Consider the following 21,039-nt stretch of genomic DNA (forward strand, 5'->3'; position numbering starts at 1 on the left):
ATCTGCCCTCAGACTCAGGATTAACTCTGTATTTCTCAGAACATTTTATAAAGGTCCTGTCATTGTTAAAATTTGCAAAAAATATGAAGGAGCAAAATTCGAACTGGATGTATGCATTACCAGTTTGTCTCTTGACTCTGGCTCTGAAAATCAAAGGTGCAAAGTTGTCCCTTTGTTGTTCCATATATTTGGCTAATCCAACCCAAGCACCCCCCTCACTAAGCAGATTTTACTATTTACCCTGGGCTATTTTGTAAAACATGGAATACCAGCAGCAATGAACTCAGAAATTTGGGGATAAGACATACGGCAGTGGTATATTTTAAGTCTGAAAGATGTTCTTTAAGTAAGGATCCTAAAAAACGGTGAAATATATATATAGGTCGGACCTATAACTATTATACTTAAAAAAAGATGGTCTTAGGATTAAAGCTTTTTTGTTTCTTAAACAGATATTTCATTTACAGAATTTTTGTTTATATGTTTTATTATTATTCTTTTTATAAAGTAAACCAAAATGAGTGAAATAAAGGGGATTAAGAGTACACTTATCTTGATGAGCACTGAGAAATGTAGAGAATTGTATATGCATAAATATAAATATATATAAAATAAGTAAAGCAGAGGGGTGCCTGGGTGGTGGAGTCGTTTAATTGCCTGACTCGGTTCTGGCTCAGGTGGTGGACTCAGGTCATGATCTCAGGGCTGAGATCCAGCTAGGCATCAGGCTCATGTTCAGCAGAGTCTACTTAAGATACCCTCTCCCTCTCCTCCTCCTCCTCCCTACTCTCACTCTCTCTAAAATCAATCAATCAATCAATCAATCAATCTTTACAAAAAATAAGTAGAGTGAAAAAGCTAGTAAGTTGTGTTTCGTGTTTGCAACTCAAGGAATGAAACCTCCGGCTAATTAGGATGTCCAATCCTGAGTGCTTTGGTAGGAGTAATACAGCTAGAGAAATAAATGGGCTGCCTCTCTGAACGCTTCAGAATCCAGGCAAATACTGTTTGGCTCCAGAGCAGTGCCACCACTGGGAACGACAACACCCCTGCTCTTGTCGCGAGGAAATTAGATTTCCAAGAACCACAGAGGGATCAGGCAGTGTCCCTGTCAAAATACATCTTCACTCCAAATAAACCATCTTCTCTTTTAGATCAGAAACTCTGCAAATGGAGGAAAGGTAACTGCAGAGGCGGCATGTGTGGTCAAGACTCGAAGTCCCATCTGTGCACATGTGCGGAAGGATATACTTTAAGCCAAGATGGAAAGTACTGTGAAGGTAACATGCAGGGTAGCGACCTAAAGCGAGGACAGCCCGCCTGAGCCGGTGGCGGACCCTCAGTGGGTCATCCAGAGCCTTGAAGCAAAACCCACTTGAGGTTTCCCCACCTTTTCCCCAGAAAAATAATTTTATTTTTTTCTTCTATTGTTGAAGGCTTTGTAATAACTTTCAGATCTTCTTTATGTGCTGTGTTCCTAGAGCCAATACTCTTAGAGGCTACTCAGAGCTTGATGTAAGGCAGGGGTTCTCTGAGTTGACTCCATGGACCTCTGTGCGCTTGGCAGTGTGCAAATGTCAGTATTTTCAAAATTTTTAAGGTGGTGCAGTTCCATAGCTATCATTTGATCCTCATAGAGTGACTCCCACACCACATCCCATAGAAGTCTGATAGGAATCTTGAGAAACTGTGCACCAGGACTGTTTATCTGGGGCTCCTCTTACTTTGCGGCTTCAGGCTCAATTCGGTGAACTGGAGAAACACTGTATCCTTTGTCCTGGGAGGTCGGTCCCGTGAGTTACTAATGAAAAGCATCCAATGGCTACAGCACACATTCAGTAGAGTTGGTTGGGGTGTGATGTCAGGTAAACCTGACATTGAAGTATAAGTTAAGCGTATGTCTCTCGCTCCTCTGGGACTAGTGGGGGGAGAGCCATAGCATAGAACAGTGGCCTGGACGGCTGGGTTCCAACTGGAGTGAAGCTGCTGGGGAATGTTCCTACACTGAGGTGCAGGGCTCCTGTCAGCTCGGAGAAGGCTGAAGAGCAGAACAGGGGATATCATATCCCTACCAAGAACTTTCAAGAGTCCCCACCTTCAATGGCTACATCTTTTCATGGGAAATTGTACTACTTTTTCCTGGAGGCAATTCTAGTATGAAAATACAGATTTATTTGGAAGTATTAACTGTGAAAGTAAAAATGGCTTTCATAACAGTTGAACCGACTTCTTTCATTCTTTGTGAGGGTAGCAAACACAGTATTTCTCTGGTCAGTTACAGCAAATACAAGTGTGAGATATTCTACTTTGTGCTGACTTATTAGCAGTATTAGAATTTATTTTAAAAATAACCATCTATGTTTTACTGTTGTCATTGTATAGATGTCAATGAATGTGCCTTTTGGAACCATGGCTGTACTCTTGGGTGTGAAAACATCCCTGGATCTTATTATTGCACATGTCCTGTAGGATTTATTCTGCTTCCTGATGGGAAACGGTGTCATCGTAAGTATTTACTGCATTATTTTCTTTCATTTTCAGTGATGTTTCTAAGGTGGCTCTGATCTGGGTTGGTGGTCTTTGATCAGCAGTATGCATCAGAATTACCTTGATGTTTTATTATGTACGTGAATGACAGGACCTCAGACTGATTAAATCAAAACTTCTAAGATTGGGAAACAAGTATATAAATCTCTCTCTATATATTTCTTGTTTCTTTATCCAGATTTCCTTATGTATCACTGAGAGATAAGCATGTAAAAACATAATTGTGATACATTATTATATGTAAAACACTAGCTGTAATTCCCTGCTATCATCTATTATCCAGTTACTTTTTGGGTATAATCACAATACCATTTTCACACCTGAAAAAATTAGCAATAATTCCCTAATAACACCAAATGTCTAGACAATGCTCAACTTACCTTAAAAGGTTTTTTAAAACAGTTCAATTGTGTGAATAACCATCCAGACAAGAGCTATGCATTGTATTAGCTTAATACTTCTCTTTTATTCTACAGATTTCCTCACCTCTGTTTTTTCTCCTTGCAAGTATTTGTTGAAGAAACTGTTTTTTTCCTGTGGTTTCTCACATTTTGGATTTCACTGATCACGCTTCTGTGATGTCCCTGTCTTTCTGCAAACTCGTAGTTACATATAAAGGCTTGAGTAGATTCAGCTTTGACATTTTTGGCAGGAATACTCTATAGGGGGGCCTGGGTGGTTCAGTTGTTAAGCGTCTGCCTTTGGCTCAGGTCAGGGTTCTGGGATTGAGCCCTGCATCGGGCTCCTTGCTCAGCGGGAAGCCTGCTTCTCCCTCTCCCACTCCCCCTGCTGGTGTTTCCTCTCTCACAGTGTCTCTCTCTGTCCAATAAATAAATAAATAAACTCTTTATTTATTTATTTTTTTTAATGATTTTTTATTATATTATGTTAGTCACCATACAGTACATCCCCGGTTTCCGATGCAAGGCTCGATGATTCATTAGTTGTGTATAACACCCAGTGCACCATGCAATACGTGCCCTCCTTACCACCCATCACCGGTCTATCCCATTCCCCCACCCCCCTCCCCTCTGAAGTCCTCAGTTTGTTTAATAAACTCTTTAAAAAACAAAACAAAAAAGGAATACTCTATAGGTGTGTTTATACTTCCATCAGACACATACTATCTGGTCATTTTTCTTTCTTTCATCCATTATAAACTTTCTCAATAGTCTTTTCTCTTTTTCTTTTTTTAAACAAGCTCTGGCCATTTAAGATTTTATTTATTTATTTGAGAGAGACAGATGGCAAGAGAGAACATGAGTAGGGCAGGGGAGAGGGAGAAGCAGAGGAACCTCCATACTGTTTTCCACAGTGGCTGTACCAGTTTGCATTCCTACCAATAGGACACAAGGGTTCCTTTTTCTTTACAGTCTTGACAACATTTGTTCTTGTATTTTTGATTTAAGCCATTCTGACAGGTGTGAGGTAATATCTCATTGTGGTTTTGATTTGCATTTCTCTGATGATGAGTGATGTTGAACATCTTTTCATGTGTCTGTTGGGCACCTGTAGGTCTTTTTTGGAGAACTATCTGTTCAGGTTCTGCCCATTTTTTAATTGGATTATTTGTTTTTTGGGTTTTGAGTGGTACCAGTTGTTTTTATATTTTAGAAACTAACCTCTTATCAGAAATGTCATTTACAAATATCTTCCCCCATTCGGTAGATTTTTGTTTTGTTTTGCTGATTGTTTCCTTTGCTGTACAAAAGCTTTTCTTTTGATGTAGTCTAGTAGTTTATTTTTGCTTTTGGTTCCGATGCCTTAGGTGATGTATCTGGAAAAAAATATTCTATGTCACAGAAATTACTGCCTGTTTTCTTTTCTAGTGTTTTTATGGTTTCAGGTCTCACGTTCAGGTCTTTAATCCACTTTGAGTTTATTTTTGTATATGGCAAAAGAGAGTGGTCTAGTTTCATTCTTTTGCATGTAGCTGTCCAGTTTTCCCAACACATTTGTTGAAGAGACTGCCATTTTCCCATTATATATTTATTCTTCTTTTGTCGAAGATTAATTGACCATATAATTGTGGGTTAATTTCTGGATTTTCTATTCTAGTCCATTGATCTATGTATCTGCTGTTATGCCAGTACCATACTGTTTTAATTACTGTAGCTTTGTAATATAACTTGATGTCTGGAATTGTGATACCTCCAGTTTTGTTTTTGCTTTTCAAGAAGGCTATGGCTTTTCAAGGTCCTTTATGGTTCCATACAAATGTTAACATTATTTGTTTTAGTTCTGTGAAAAATGCTGTTGGTATTTTGATAGGGATTGCATTAAATCTGTAGATTGCTTTGAGTTTTAACAATATTTGTTCTTCCTATCCATGAGCACGGATTATCTTTCCATTTATTTGTGTCATCTTCAATTTCTTTCATCAGTGTTTTATAGTTTTCACAGGACAGGTCCTTTACCTCCTTCATTAAGTTTTATTCCTAGGTATTTTATTCTTTCTTATGATTATAAGTGGGATTGTATTCCTAATTTCCCTTTCTGCTACTTCATTATTAGTGTATAGAAATGCAATGGATTTCTGTGTATTGATTTTATATCTTGTGACCATTCAATTCACATATCAGTTCTAGGACTTTTTTGGTGGAGTCTTGAAGGTTTTCTGTATAGAGTATCATGTCATCCGCAAATAGTGAAAGTTTTACTAGCTCCTCACCAGTTTGGACGCCTTTTATTTCTTTTTCTTGTCTGATTGCTGTAGCTAGGACTTCCATTTCTATGCTGATTAAAAGTGGCAAGAGCAGACATCCATGTCCTGTTCCTGTTTGTAGCAGAAAAGCCCTCAGTTTTTCACCATTGAGTATGATGTTAGCTGTGGGATTTTCATATATGGCCTTTATTATGTTGAGGTATGTTCCTCTAAACTACTTTGTTGAGGGTTTTTATCATGAATGATGTTGTACTTTGTCAAAAGTTTTTCCTGCATCTACTGAAATGATCATATGGTTTTTATCCTTTCTCTTGTTGATGTGATATATCACATTGATTTGTGTATATTGAACCACCCTTGAGCCCAGGAATAAATCCCACTTGATTGTGGTGAATGTTTTTAAATTTATTATTGGATTCAGTTTGCTAATATTTTGTTGAGTATTTTTGCCTCTATGTTCATCAGAGATACTGGACTGTAGTTCTCTCTCTCTCTCTCTCTCTCTCTCTTTTTTTGGTAGTGTCTTTATCTGTTTTTGGTTGTAGATTAGGGCCTCATAGATTGAATTTTGAAGCTCTCCTTCCTCTTCTATTTTTTTGGAATAGTTTGAGAAGAACAGGTACTAACTCTTTAAATGTTTGGTCGAATTCATCTGTAAAGCCATCTGGTCCTGGACTTTTGTTAGTTGGGAGTTTTTGATTATTGCTTCAATTTCATTGCTGGTAATCAGTCCATTCAAAATTTTCTATTTCTTCCTGATTCAGTTTTGGGGGTTATGTGTTTCTAGTAATTTATTGATTTCTTCTAGGCTGTCCAATTTTTTGGCATATAATTTTTCATAATATTCTCTTATAACTCCTGTATTTCTGTAGTGTTGGTTGTTATTTCTCCTCGTTCATTTCTGATTTTGTTTATTTGAGTCCTCTCTCTCTCTCTCTCTCTCACTCTCATGAGTCTGGCTAGAAACTACTCAGTTTTGTTGATTTTTTTCAAAGAACTAGCTCCTCGTTTCATTTATCCATTCTATTGTTTGTTTGTTTTTAGTTTCTATTTTGTTTAGTTTTGCTCTGATCTTTATTATTTTCTTCTTTCTACTGGTTTTGGGTCTTGTTTGTTCATTCTTTTCCTAGCTCCTTTAGGTGTAAGATTTGGTTGTGTATTTGAGATTTTTCTTGCTTCTTGAGGTAGGGCCTGCATTGCTATAATCTTCCCTCTTAGAACAGCTTTTGGTGAATCCCAAAGATTTTGGACTCTGTGTTTTCATTTTCATTTGTTTCCATGTATTTTTTATTTCCTTTTTGATTTCTTGGTTTACCCATCCTGGTTTAATAGCATGTTATTTAACCTTTGTGTAGTTGTGGTTTTTTTCCAGATTTTGTCTTGTGGTTGATTCCTAGTTTCATAGTGTTGTGGTCAGAAAAGATGTATGGTATGACTTCAGTCTTTTTGAATTTGTTGAGACTTGTTTTGTGTCCTAACATGTGATCTCTTTTGAGAATGATCCATGTACACTTGGAAGGAATGTGTATTCTGCTGTTTCAGGTTGGAACCTTCTGCGTATATTTGTCAGATCCATCTGATCTGATGTGTTAACAATGCCACTGTTTCCTTGCTGATTTTCTGTTTGGATGATCTAGCCATTGACGTAAATGGGTTGTTTAAAATTCCCCAGTATTATTGTATTACAGTTGATTACTTCCCTTATGTTTGTTATTAGCTGCTGTATGTATTTGTTGGGTGCATAAATATTTACAATTGTTAAATCTTCTTGTTGGATTGTTCCCTTAATGATTATGTACAGTCCTTCTTTGTCTTTTGTTACAGTCTTTCAGCACTTTGAATATATCATGCCACTCCCTTCTGGCCTACAATTTCTGCCAAAAAATCAGCTGATAGCTTTATGGGGTTTCCTTTGTATGTAACTTTTTTTTCTCTTGTTGCTTTTAAAATTCTCTCTTTATCAGCACTTTTTGCCACTTTAATTATTATGTGTGCTTGCATAATGCCAATCTTGTGGGGCCACCTTGGAGAACTCTTGCCTAGGGCAGGTTAGATGCAGTAGGGGTCCACAGGGGAGTGTGGGGGCAGGGTGTGTTGTTAGTAAGCTAGGTGGAGAGTGTTGGCACTACTGGTTCCCACCGGTGTCTGTGTATCTGGGCCAGGGAGTGGGGGAGAGAAATGTCATGGGTTTTTAATATTTTTAATATGGTTCAATAATGTTATTATGTGTCTTTGTTTGGATTTCCTTGGGTTGATTTTGTTGGGTGCTCTTTGTATCTCCTGGATATGAATATCTGTTTAATTCCCCAGATTTGGGAAGTTTACAGCAATTATTTCATGATGTTAATCTGTTATGAAATCCTCTATGTGCTAGGCATGAGATGCATAATCTCGCTTGATTGTCAAAACTTCTAAGACCTCTATGGTACACATAGTTTATATTTTAATCTTTGATTTACTTGGAATTTATTTTGATGTGTCGTGTAAGGTAGTGATTTAACTTTTGCCCCAAATAATCTCTCAGTTATTTCTGTGCCATATTGGATGATCTTTCACATGTTCAATGATTTAAAGTGCTTTTACCACAGGGGTGCCTAGGTGGCTCAGTTGGTTAAGCATCTTACTCTTGGTTTTGGCTCAGGTCATGCATGATCTCATAGGTCGTGGGATTGCATCACGTTCCATGGTCAATGGGGAGTCTACTTGAAGATTCTCTCCCTCTGCCCTTCCCTCAACTCATGTGTGCACATGCTCATGCTCTCTCGCTCTAAAAGAAATAAATAAATCTTTAAAAAAATTCCTTTATCACATACTACATTCTTTTTTAATAATTTTTATTTTGTAATATTAGTCACCATACAGTACATCCCCAGTTTTTGATGCAATGTTCCATGATTCATTATTTGCGTATAATACCCAGTGCACCATGCAATATGTGCCCTCCTTAATACCCATCACTGGCCTATCCCAATCCCTACCCTCCTCTTCTCTGAAGCCCTCAGTTTGTTTCCCAGAGTCCGCATACTACATTCTTATGCATACTTGAGTCTTTTCTAAAATAAGATTTCTATCTGGTTCTATTATCCACTCTGTCTATTCCCGCACTCATTCAGTTAATGATCCTTTGTGATACATTTTGATGTTTGTTAAGAGCCTTTCATTTTCTTCCTACACGTAACCACACTAATACAGTGTTCTTAATTTTTTTTTTTACATGTACAGTTAGTTTTCCAGATAAACTTGCAAATCATTTGGCTAAGTTCCACCTAAAATATTTTGATGACTATTAACTTTGAAAATATTATTTGACATAAAAGAAACTTAGAGGAAAGCTAGAAGCACTTTCCAAAATGAGGTCTTTCTTTACTTTTTTTAGACTTGAAATTTTTCTTTATTTTTACATCTCCCTTACCACAGCATTTCATAAATATCTGATCCTTGATTTAACTTACTCTTTGTAGCATAACATTTTTATTAGCAGTTGATTTTGCTAAATTTCCACAAATCTGAATTAACACTAATCTTGACCTTATGCTTCATTAATTAGAATTAATTTCCTGTCCAAGCAATACTTCTAAATGTAGCCATGACTGTGTTCTGACATCAGATGGTCCTGTATGTTTCTGTCCTGAAGGCTCAGTGCTTGAGACAGATGGAAAAACATGTAGTGGTAAGTTTATTTACTTTTTGTTTGTTTGAAAACATTAATTTTCTGAGTGACACCTAAAGATTGATCTTATTTATAAAGGAGAAAAGACTTTCTAACATTACACATTAAAAGATATTTGTGCAACAGAGTAACATGTAGATTTATATCAGGTTTGTGTGTGTGTGTTTTTCTTTTTAAATGGCATAGTGTGGTAGTTATGAGCAAGGGCTGTGAAGTTAGACAGCTCTGAGGTAACACTACCTGTTAGTAGCAGGGTTATTTTGGACTAGTTGCTTGCCCTCCCTTAAGCTCATTTTTTTTTTCATGTGGAGAAGTTAGTCAGCCCTTCCTCCTGGATTTGTGGCCAGCATTGAACAAGATGATGGATCAGAGTTTTTAGCCTATTCCTTGCAGCTAATAAATACCTCTCTACTTTTATCTTCATAGAGACTTAAACATATAGAGGGCTGGGTATAACTTAAAATTAGCATAAGAGTTGTGTGTGGCTCTTTTTTTTTTTTTAAATAAAGAAAGCAAAAAAAAAAATCATGAGGCCAAAAATATATGTGAGAAAAAAATATATTAGTCACTAGCAAGAGTTGGACCAGCTGTCAAACTCATCAAAATATATTTCTTATTCCAGCCGCTGTCAGTGCACATGGTCTTCAAACTCAGGGGTAGAACGGATGGAGGACAGGGGCTGTTGGGATGTGAAGGGTTAACATTCAAGCTATGAGGTTATAGGAAAATGGAATACGGTGACATTTTGCTCTGAAAAATAACCTTGATTGCAGCAGTAATACAGATTGTGGAAATGGCTTTAAAAACCAACATATACTGGGTTCACTCAGTATTTTGATGAAAAATTGTTATATTTTTGAATGACATGGCATCATCAGCAAGTGCTTGTTTTTGTAGGCTGTTCCTCACCTGATAATGGTGGATGCAGCCAGCTCTGCCTCCCTCTCAGCCCTGTCTCCTGGGAGTGTGGTTGCTTTCCTGGGTATGACCTCCAACTGGACAAGAAAAGCTGTGTGGCGTCAGGTTAGTGCTGTGGATATTTGAAAGTGTGTCTCTGCAAAAAGATTATGTGAAAACATTTTATTTAGAAAGATGGGGAGTTAAATTGCTTTTGGCTTCTGGTTTTTTATTTTTGGAAATAGAAAACAAATCACATTGTAAATATAAATAAGAATTGCATAAATAAATAAACATGTTTTTGAGGAATGTTTCTAAGTTTATTAGCACTCAGCAAAGATTTACCTCAACACCAAGTATGGCCTTCCAGTGCATGTGAAAATCATGACCAGAATAGTTTTTTGTTTTTTGTTTTTTAAAGATTTTATTTATTTAACAGAGGTAGAGACAGCCAGCGAGAGAGGGAACACAGCAGGGGGAGTGGGAGAGGAAGAAGCAGGCTCACAGTGGAGGAGCCTGATGTGGGGCTCGATCCCATAACGCCGGGATCACGCTCTGAGCCGAAGGCAGACGCTTAACCGCTGTGCCACCCAGGCACCCCATGACCAGAATAGTTTTAAAAGACTTCATAGTTTAGAGGTGTTTAATAAGTATTTGTTGATTGATTTGATTTTTATCTCTCCAGTGAATGTAACCATCATAATACTTTGACAAATTCTGTCCTTTTCATGTCAAGATTTAATATGCCATTGAATACTTGAATAATTTTTTCATCTTCTGACATTCTACCTCTTGTGTCCTTCAACTGCTGTGGATTCCTAGATTTATACCAAATTGATGTTATCTCTCCCTAGGTTCATTATGCTTATAATCTGGGATAACATAATGAGGAGCCTGCAGAGCCTGCCTTAGACCCCGCTACGCCTAACTTCTCAGGGCCTTAGTGAATATAGCGTAATCTGAGCTCTGAAAATTACCGGGGGTCTTGTTATTAACTCAAATAATCATGCCTCCCTTTCAGAAGTGCTCAGGTCACAGAAGGGTATTTATTTGGACATGAATTAATATAATCTGCTAATATTAATATGTTTCCATATGTGTGAATCAAGGAGATTGTGGCACTAAGACTTGCATCATCTAACTATGGTGTTGGCTGTTTAATGCTGGCTTTTTTTATAAGTCAACTGCATTTTAAAAGCAGGCACCTAGACAGAGGAATATCCAGTAAAATGAAATTCTGGTAAAATGTTGCCTCATAGAGGAAATCTTCTTCCCTGCCTTAACCTACACCATGCTGGTGAGAAATTAAGAGGACAAGAACTGCAGAAAGAGGGTACAGTGAAAAGGAAAAGTCAGAAGTACTTACTAGGTTCCAAGGCATATTTTAAATGGAGCCATACTTGAATTTTGTTAACAGGACCACAGCCATTTTTGCTGTTTGCTAATTCTCAAGATATTCGACGCATGCATTTTGATGGAACAGATTATGGAACCCTGCTCAGCCAGCAAATGGGAATGGTTTTTGCCCTTGATCATGACCCTGTGGAAAATAAGGTACGGTTTTGTCGCTTGAACAGATGTGGCTACGCTTTAAGGACAGAGTAGAGGATTTTATCCTAACAGATGACCTGAGCTACTTGAAAATCCTCTGCTAAGCTCAGAATGATTAGGCGCAGAAAAATGTAGATACAGATATTGGAGCATAATTTGGGAAATTTATGGACACTCCTATTCTCATAACCCTATCTTGGCCCTTAATGTGACTCAGCCATCTTATTGGGAATGACTGAGCAGGATCTTAAATTTAGTTTCCTCTTTGGAGGTGAGTTTGGGAGGCTAGCACAGTGCTGTACACACAAGAGGACTGCCATGAATAGGTTTTTAGTTATTTGCCAATAGCGGAAGTAGTGGGAGGCTGGGGTGGATTATATTTGTGCTAGGTTAGAATGTGCTTGAAATGATATGTTATGGTATCTTCTAGAGTTTAATCACACAGTAGTTATAAATTTACATAGTTATTAATTACTTATTTAGTTATTACTAGATAGTGCAATAATTCCTAGAATTTTAAACTTTGTATTTTTGTGTCTTCCTGATTTGAAGCAGTCTTGTAAATGGTCAAAAGGGACAGAGTGAAGCAGATTGATTCTGTGTTTAATTGCCTTGGATTGATAGCCAAATATAACTCTTTGCAAACGAAGTTTTATACTTAAACACTAGTGAAAAAAAATCCTTCTTTTTTTTCCTTGAACTGAATCGATAAGACTCCATGGAAGAATTATATTAATAGAAAGAAAATAATTAATGGGGAAAAATCAGTTCAAGATTCTTTTATTACCAAACTAGTTTTTTTCCTACACGGTCAGCACTTTTTATAAGGTGAATAAAGAGACCTAGAATGAACTTGCAGTCATGTGGCTGTTTTTCATTTCCCTGGTCAAGTTCTCATGTTCTTGCCCTTCAAAGTACGGTCCTTGGACCAGCAGCACCAATATCACGGAGCTTGTTAGTATTGCAGACTTCCAGGCTCGACCTCTGACCCCTGGAGCAGAATCTGCATTTTAACAAGATTTCCAGGTGATTTATGTGCACATTTGAATTTGAGAAGAGCTCTAGCTTAGTGTTTTTTTAATATGAGAAGTACCTATTTTTGTATTATGGAATAAAACCTTTTCTGTTTTATCTAGAAAGATGATAACCCATTAGTTAATGAATTGCCATTTTATGAACATTCTCATCATTGATTATAAGTTTATGTACATATACCTACTCAGCTAAAATTCCACACATGCTGTCATTAAATTGTCTGCTGACCCACAGCAGTTTTTAACACTCCCACAAAATTCTTGTGCCTGTTTGCTAGTCTGCATAGGAGACTGAAAAAGAGCTTTGCACCTGCAAGTTAGGTTCTGTTGAATGAGATGGATTAATTAAAATGAAATTAAATATGATTAGAGATGAAAGAAAATTTGGCAAATATCTAGTCTAACTTTGTTATTTTTTCAGTTGAGAAAATTGAGTTTAATGACTTGGTCAACTCAATTAAACAAAGAAGGGCCTGAACAGGAGAGGAACCTTTGTCTCCAGATTTGCAGTGAAGTGCAGTGCTGTGGACTGAACAGCAAAAGACACAGCTCAGCTTGAAGCCCCCACTAAACTGCTCATCATTGCCCCCTTTCAGGCTGTAGAAGCCATTAGAGTTCAAGTACAATGGCTTTGTTATTGACCAATTATCAAAGGTTAATAAATTACCCAGTAGCAATAGAAATATGTGCCAGGCACAAGGATACACACACACACACACACACACACACACACACACACACACACACATATTATATATATCTCCTTTTTGGTTTAGTATCATTATCCCCATTTAACCAATGAGGACACTGAGGATCTGAGACATGGAGGGACTTGCTTATGTTTACACACATCTGGGGAGCAGCAGAGGTGGAAGGTGGAATTCAGGTGTACGTGTGTGTATCTCCAAAGCCAAGCTCTTAATGATTACACTATATGATATGAAGATTTACTAACTGTATTTGTACATATTCCACATTAATTTTTAAAAACAAATCAGATAGAAATGCCTATGTTCTTTTTTGTAGATATACTTTGCCCATACAGCCCTGAAGTGGATAGAGAGAGCTAATATGGATGGTTCCCAGCGAGAAAGGCTTATTGAGGAAGCAGTAGATGTGCCTGAAGGTCTTGCCATCGATTGGATTGACCGTAAATTCTACTGGACAGACAGAGGGTATGCTTCCTCCTTCACTTTGAAGCCACGTGGGATGGGAGAGAGGGTATAGGTGATACTGCTGGCCTCATTCTCCACTTCGAACCTAAGAAAATATTGCTAGGCGCTTGGGTGGGACTGGAGGAAAGATGCCCCTAATGCTGTCCATATCCCCTCCACTGCCTCCACACTACCAAGCAGGATGGTCCTCCTTTCATCAAGACTGGATCTGTATCCAAGGGAGAATTGTGAGGACCAAGAAAGTACCATGTGTTTTTACATTTCAGGCTGTGGTAATGAGAGAAATGCAAAGCCTGTCTGAGTGCAATCAGTAAGCATCCCTTGAGCCTCTGCTGTGGATAAGGCCCCATCCTGGGTAACATGCGAGATGCAAAGGAGCGTGGGGAGTGTCCCTCTTTGCAGTCGGCTCACAGTTTAGCCAAGGAGCTAAAGCACAGGGACCCAGGAAAACCCAGTACAAATGCCTGTTCTACATATCCGTAGAAGAGGTGTATAGAGAAGGCAGTGCATAAATAATTGCCAAATGAACGGTGTACACACCCAGAGGGAGCTTTGGAAGAGGCTCCAGGAATCAACCAGCCCAACCCGCTCCTTGTACAGACTGGAAGGCACGTGCCGTCTCCCCGTGAATAAGCATGAAGGAGGGAGCAAGGCTGAACGCGAGAGTTGTAGGCCAAGTCCTCATGAGATTGGAGAGAGGGTCTGCTTTCCCTGATGTGGGAAAGAACAGAACTAGAGAGAAGCCCTGATGTTTCTGCCCTCTGGGCGTGCTGCTCTCAGGGCTGTAGAGGGGCAGCTGTGCTTGGTGTGTGTGTGACTTGCATGAGCCCCAGGAAGAGAGGCGGTGAGAGGGGGCTGGAGGAAGGAAGTGGCCGCGTCTCTCATGTGTGCTATTGAGCGCCCACTCCTTGCTTCTGAGAGAGGCCGCTCACCGCAGAGAACAGGCAGCTGTCACAAGACAGTATTAGAAATCCTCTGTGCTCTAGGATGTTTTCTCAGCGTGATTTAAAGCCATGGAGTGTCACACTAGTCAACCCGTGCAACTATATTAAAGTGAAAGAAGATGAAATTAATGAGGATTTCACCTCTAGGAAGTCAGCGGTCCCCGCCCAGAAGCAGAAGTGCCAGGGAACAGGTTTATAAGATTGGGGGTAGGTTTCCTATGTCCCAGAAAAATTTTTTGGTCTAGATAACCCATGGGAAACAAATGGTGTTTTAAAAATGAGCCGGATGTATGGTGTGGTATACAGTTATAAATAATATGGTACTTTTATATCCACGGTAGGTACATTTTCTTTCATTCATTCATTTTTGTTTGTTTACTTAAAAATGCCTTTATTCCTTTATTCTTTGGATATTTATTTATTGAATGACTGAAATGCATCAGACATTGTGCTAAGAGCTTTATATCCATGACAGTATGAATCCCAAAAAGCTAAGTTTTCTTATCCCCAATTTAAAGATGAAAAAATGGAGAATTAAAGAGATAAGGGACCTTTCCCAATGGCAGGCAGCCAGCAAGAAGTAGATCTGGAAGTTCAGTTGCAGTAATGATAAAAATCATAATAACAGCCTCCTCTGTGTTGAGCTTACTTAAAAGGACGTTAAAATGTCAGCTGCGCATAATAACAGAGCTCATCTGTGGCTGTTCTCAGAAAGGTAAACGTTGATCAGGACAGCAGATGTCAGCCGCTCTTGGCCTCTCTGAGGATGCCAGGTCTCCTCATATTTCCCACATTTGCGTGGCACCTTTAATTTGCACAGTGTTTGATTAATGGCCTCATGGAACCTATTGCAAGGCAATGCCTTCAGGAGATAGTCACGCACCTCCGTGTCCTGGAGAATCAGACCTCAACTTCCCCAGTTCACTGACTTCGGTAATAACAAGCCCTTCTAAGTCCTCTTCCCTCTAACGGCAGCTGTTAAAAGAAAACCTTTCATTTGTCTGGAAATGAGAGTTTATAGCTTGAAAACCTTGATAGTAGCTAGAAATTGGATTTAAATAACTGAGATTCCAAGCTCATGATATTAGATTATATGGTAACTTTTAGCCTGTTAAAAGAACCAGACTGGATGCTTACAGTTTATATTGGCTGAGGAAAAGACAGATTCAAATTAACATCTGACTGTAGGAAGGAAGCTAATTGATCACTCCACTGGCAATGCTATTATTTAACATTAAAGAATCCTGATTCTTAAAGTCAATTGCTCAGTAAAAATGAATCAGGAGGGCAAAAATATATGTTTGCTCCTGGGAGGTATAAATCACTCTACTAGGGTTCTGGGTGGACAAGTCCTGCCCTGGAAACAGGGTGGATTTTGGAGTACCCCAGTGGCATTGAGACTGATTAGATCATGGAAAAAAAGAGAAAGACACTCCACCAGGTTAAGGGTCGTGCTTGAACGCGTGTGCACCCAAATGTCTGTGCTTGTCTTTGCTTTCTCATTACCCACACTGGAGTTAGAGATTTGCTTTCTGGCTCAATCAAATGGAGGTGTATTATTGGGTGAACCCCTGGGGGACCCGTGAAAGTAAATTCCAGCCATCCTGAGCTTATGTCCGTCTTGATTCTCATCATTTCACTCCTGCTCAAAACAGCAAGAGTTTAGAGATGATGTAACAGTGAGATCAGAACTGACAGTTTTATCTCCCCTGGTCACAGCAGGAGGCCTCAGAATTCCTTCCCTCCCACCAAGGGACAGGCTCAGTGACAGTTCTGATTGAGTGAATTTGACACATTGAGATCAAAAATACCTTCTACCAGCAGTACCTTGCCGAGGATCACCTCATCTGGGAATAGAATTACCTTTTAAAAGTGGCTCTGTTGTACCAATGGCTTCCAATTATCCACCGCCCTGAGTTGGTAGTTTGCACAGTGTACTTGACTAGCACAGGCCCTGAGCCAAATTTGCCTTTGCCTCGCTCCTTGCATAGAAATTACGAGGAGGACTATATGAAGCCCCTTCCCCACCAAGTGGCTAGAAATCACACTCGAATAAACCACCCAGAGATCCTTAGTGTTTAGTAGAACAGGAAAGAGAGAATAGTTCTGCCCTGTGTTTCTGGGCAGGCCTGTTTTATGCGGACATTGCCTACAGAGCAAGAGATAGGGCTTTCCAGATGTTGGTTGAATAAGTTAAAGATAGTTATACTTTCTAGTTTGCGGCAGGGAAACAGGCTGAGCAGACCACATGGGGTGGGGAGGGGACGTTCTTCTTACTCCCTCCGCTGTGGTTCTGCCTGCTCCTGGATGCTGCTTGGAAGCCCAGGTTAGTACATGGGGGGGGGGGGGGGGTGGGTTCGGGAATAAGGCATCTGTCTGATTCTGCCGCTTGTGTTCTTTATAGTCTCTGGACTCTAATTCCCTGTCCCTCTCCTGCTCAACTCTAAGCTCTGTAAGGACAAGGACAGGGTTTAGATACTATTGTCTCCAATGCTTAGGCCAATCTCAACACACAGTAGGTGCTCAGTAAATATTTATTTGATAATAAAGGTCAGTTTAACAAATAGAAAAATCAGGAAACAAGGATTTTCTCCTCTGCCAGATTTTGAAGGGTTATTTTTTTTTTTGTTAATATTTAAAATTTATTTATTTGTCAGAGAGAGGGGTGGGGAGTGTACAAGCATGGGGAACAGCAGGCAGAGAGAGAAGCGGAATTCCCACTGAGCAAGGAGCCTGATGCAGGACTCAATCCCAACACCCTGGGATCATGACCTGAGCTGAAGGCAGACACCTAACCAACTGAGCTACCCAGGCGTCCCTATTTTTTTTTTAATGTAAAGATTAGCAAATAATATTTCAGAACTCCCGTTTGTCTTAGAATCATATTGAAGAAAATTAAGTCAACAGAAGTCTTCCCTCTGCCATCCTTTTGCTGGCTGTCTCTGTGGCCCTTTGAGGCCTACTCTCTCTCCTTCCTGTGGTCTGTGACCATGGAGATAATAGCTCCTCCCCTCTGGCGTTCGTTGGGTTCAGCAGGAGCCGGGAAGCAGTGAAGAAAAGGGGTTGGTGGTATTTACACTTCTGACTTTGTCCCTGCCAGACCCCTGACACAGTCTCCTCTTACTGTATCCTTTCACAGTGTATTTTAGTTGTGTGGGATAAATATTGGGATACTGATTAAAAGACCATTTAAAAAAAATAAAATTCGTGGGTGTATGTCTTGACGTGTGTGTGTGTGTACATGTGATGGCCCTGACTTGTGTTGAGAGTGTGTGTGCATGTGTGTACACACATGTAATGGAGATAGTTTAGAATGCTCATCTTTGCATTACAATAAGTAACAGGGAAAAGGAGCATGTTTGTTTAAAAAGTAAAGTTGATGTAACAAGCTCCTTTATATTACATGCATCTTAGGAAATCTTTCATTGAAGGGAGTGATTTAAGTGGAAAACATCGTGAAATAATCATCAAGGAGGACATCTCTCAGCCACGAGGAATTGCTGTCCATCCAATGGCCAAGTAAGTATTTGTGAAAATAAGGCACTTTCCTGTAGAGGTTATGAGACAGTTCATGTTCGATATACTGGTCTCCAAAATTTGTCTTAAGACCTCAGATGTTCAGTGGAATCAGAAATTAAGAAAATCCATGAGATTGGTTCAAACTTTCAGAAATGACGTAGCTAGCATGACTTCCTCATCCTTTTATGTCTTTCGACTTTCTATTCTTACATAAAAATTTTGTTATTCAGATAACCTTCCTTTTAAGCCAATTTAATTTTTAAAAAAGAAGTGGGCTATAATTCATTAGCCAATTAGATGCAAGCCCATGAAACTACTTTCTTTAATCTGCATTATTGCTTTCCTGAGTGAAGGATGGTATTTGTATTGCTTGGCTTATGAATTCTATTTAGAAAAAAACATAAGATGAATTTGAATCATAGGTCATTCCTAGATTTAGATAAGTGGAAATAGAAATCATGAAAGATTAGAGGACTATATTGTTAATTGTGAATTAGTGACATATTGGTGACAAATGTTGGTTTAGGTTTAGAGAATTAAGGAGAATAATGGACTCCTTCCTAGTTGTTAAAAAACAAGGATTAAAAACTAACCCTATTTTATTTATAATGGGAATTTTATGATAGTCTATGGGAAATAATATACTGGCAGCAATTGGTAATCGATTTGGAGCCAGCCATATGATTAAAAAAGTGAGAATGTAACCATCTCTAAACAAACCAGTAGAAAAGACAATGAACCATATTGACCTCAAAAAGTGTGCCTCAGTGTCCGATTAATGGAACTTAAAATTGACTGCTAACTGAGTACATTGTATAAAACTAGATAACAGATAAATATGCTATTTCCTTTATGTTGCAATTTTACATTTATAGTGAATTTTATAAATGCATAGCAGAGGGACAGGCTAACAAGATTTTATTGCCTTTTGCAGCATGAAACGCTAATTTAAGAATATCCTCTTGAACACATTTTCAATTAGTAATATAGTACAATTTTTCAAACTAATAATTTCTTCTTTATCCAATGATCTGAGCCTTAATTTGGCATTTCCTGTCCCCAGGATGCTCTACATTGGAAAGATAATTTTTGCTATTGAGAATTATTTGTCCAGCGTACACTGCTATACTTCCTATGTTCCTTGGTGTACCACTTCAGTTTATTCGAAAGTGATTTACATCGACATTTTCAGTGATGAAAGAATGGAAGAATTTTTTTTCATTCAAATTTTATTTGTTGTATGCTTTCTTGTTTAAAGGAGATTATTCTGGACTGATATGGGGATTAATCCACGAATTGAAAGTTCTTCTCTTCAAGGCATTGGCCGACTGGTTATAGCTAGTTCCAATCTGGTCTGGCCCAGTGGAATAACAATTGATTACTTAACTGACAAATTGTATTGGTGTGATGCCAAGCTGTCTGTGATCGAAATGGCCAATCTGGATGGTTCAAAACGCCAAAGGCTTGCCCAGAACGATGTAGGTGAGGCTTTGGGATGGGTGATTTCTTCATCTTGACCTAAGTGTTGATAAGTGTTAAATACAAAATGTGTTTTTACACACACACACACACACACACACACACTCACTCCCAGACACACCCTTCCCTCTGCCATATATGGTGAAAGAGTTATGGAGACAAACACACTGACAGACTTCTTTGGGGACTTCTGAGCTACAAAGGTTACCTTCGCATTGGAATACTGGATAAAACATAGTGCTGTATAATCATTTCTCTTTGCCAAGATTTCTCAAAATCAGAATGAAAATATTAAAAATTTTAAGACCTCTTTAGGAATAAGAACTTGATTCGGTTGTTGTCATTTGTTATGTTTTAGACAATGTCATTTGTACAACTGTGATAGTATCACCTTCAGCTGTTAATGAGTATCCATTCATATGCAAAGATTAATAAATATAGTTTTCTTTCCTATTATATTTTCAGATTTTTCATGGGGTGTCATGTATGTTCATAAATATATTTAAAATGCTGTAGTCTATGCTAAATGTTGAAAGAGAAATACTGGGGTTGCCTGAGGCTCAGTGGGTTAAGCGTGCAACTCTAGGTTTCAGCTCAGGTCATGACCTCCAGGTAAAGAGATTGAGCCTCGTGTGGGGCTCCCTGCTCAGCCGGAAGTCTGCTTTCCCTCTGCCCTTCCCCTCACTCCTGTGAGCGTGCACACTCTCTCTCTTTCTCATAAATAAATAAATCTTTAAAAAGAGAGAGAGAGAGATACTGAATGTACCAGGAGCCATCGCATTTTCTGGAGCAGGAATTGTGTATAAGACTGGCGCCTCGCTATAACCACTTAGGTAGCAGTATAGGGTTGGATTGAGATCTGGAGAGAAGGAAATGAGTCAGGAGGCTACAACAGTTGTCCAGTCAACAGTCGATGAAGGCCTGAGATAGAACATTGCCATTTCAAAGTGGAGGATTAGAGTATTAAAAAAAAGATCTGTGAATGAAAAATTTAGAGGAGTTGGTAATAGATTGACTATCACAATGAGAGTCAGGGAGATGCTGAAGATGCTTCAGAGATTCAGAAACTGGTTGGTTCAGGAGATGCAAAACATATGCTCTATGCCTTTTACGAAGAAACTGATAGTCTGTATATTTATTTTGTCCATTCTTTTTGGCTTAGAGGAGATAAATTTTTAGATTTGTATTATATATTAAATAGGTCATGATAAGTATAATTGAAAATTTTCTTCCAAGAGCCCTTAAAAATTAAATGTGTACTTTTCAATAAATCATAAGCTTATCTAAGATCATAGACTTTATTCATCCATGCACTTAACAGATATTTATTGAATCATTTTGGGAAGTAGAGATACAGTAGAGAGTAAAACAAAAATGGTTCCCGTGAGGTCATGGAGTCTGGGGGAAGGGGCGTATATTATTAAAAAAAAAAAATGCATCACTCGAATAAATGGGAAATTATAGCTTTGATATATGAAGGCATAAGGGGATTTGAAAATAACCAGAATGTAAAGGTAGCATATGCTAAACCAAAAAGCATAACAGAAACTCTGTGAAC

The 21,039-nt window shown here is 38.6% G+C and overlaps 1 protein-coding gene across 2 annotated transcripts in view; it reads left to right on the top strand.

Annotated features, from left to right (window-relative positions):
* EGF (epidermal growth factor) overlaps positions 1–21,039 on the top strand; it is an 89,271-nt gene that overhangs the window by 36,907 nt on the left and 31,325 nt on the right. For both annotated transcript variants that reach the window (XM_026499184.4, XM_044384242.3), the window contains 8 exons: positions 1,155–1,280; positions 2,383–2,505; positions 8,760–8,882; positions 9,780–9,905; positions 11,197–11,333; positions 13,391–13,539; positions 17,898–18,002; positions 19,261–19,484. In XM_026499184.4, the coding sequence (XP_026354969.3) occupies positions 1,155–1,280; positions 2,383–2,505; positions 8,760–8,882; positions 9,780–9,905; positions 11,197–11,333; positions 13,391–13,539; positions 17,898–18,002; positions 19,261–19,484 (1,113 nt within the window). The remainder of the gene's footprint in view (positions 1–1,154; positions 1,281–2,382; positions 2,506–8,759; positions 8,883–9,779; positions 9,906–11,196; positions 11,334–13,390; positions 13,540–17,897; positions 18,003–19,260; positions 19,485–21,039) is intronic.

Source organism: Ursus arctos, unplaced genomic scaffold (genome assembly GCF_023065955.2).
Source record: "Ursus arctos isolate Adak ecotype North America unplaced genomic scaffold, UrsArc2.0 scaffold_11, whole genome shotgun sequence".
NCBI lineage: Eukaryota > Metazoa > Chordata > Mammalia > Carnivora > Ursidae > Ursus > Ursus arctos.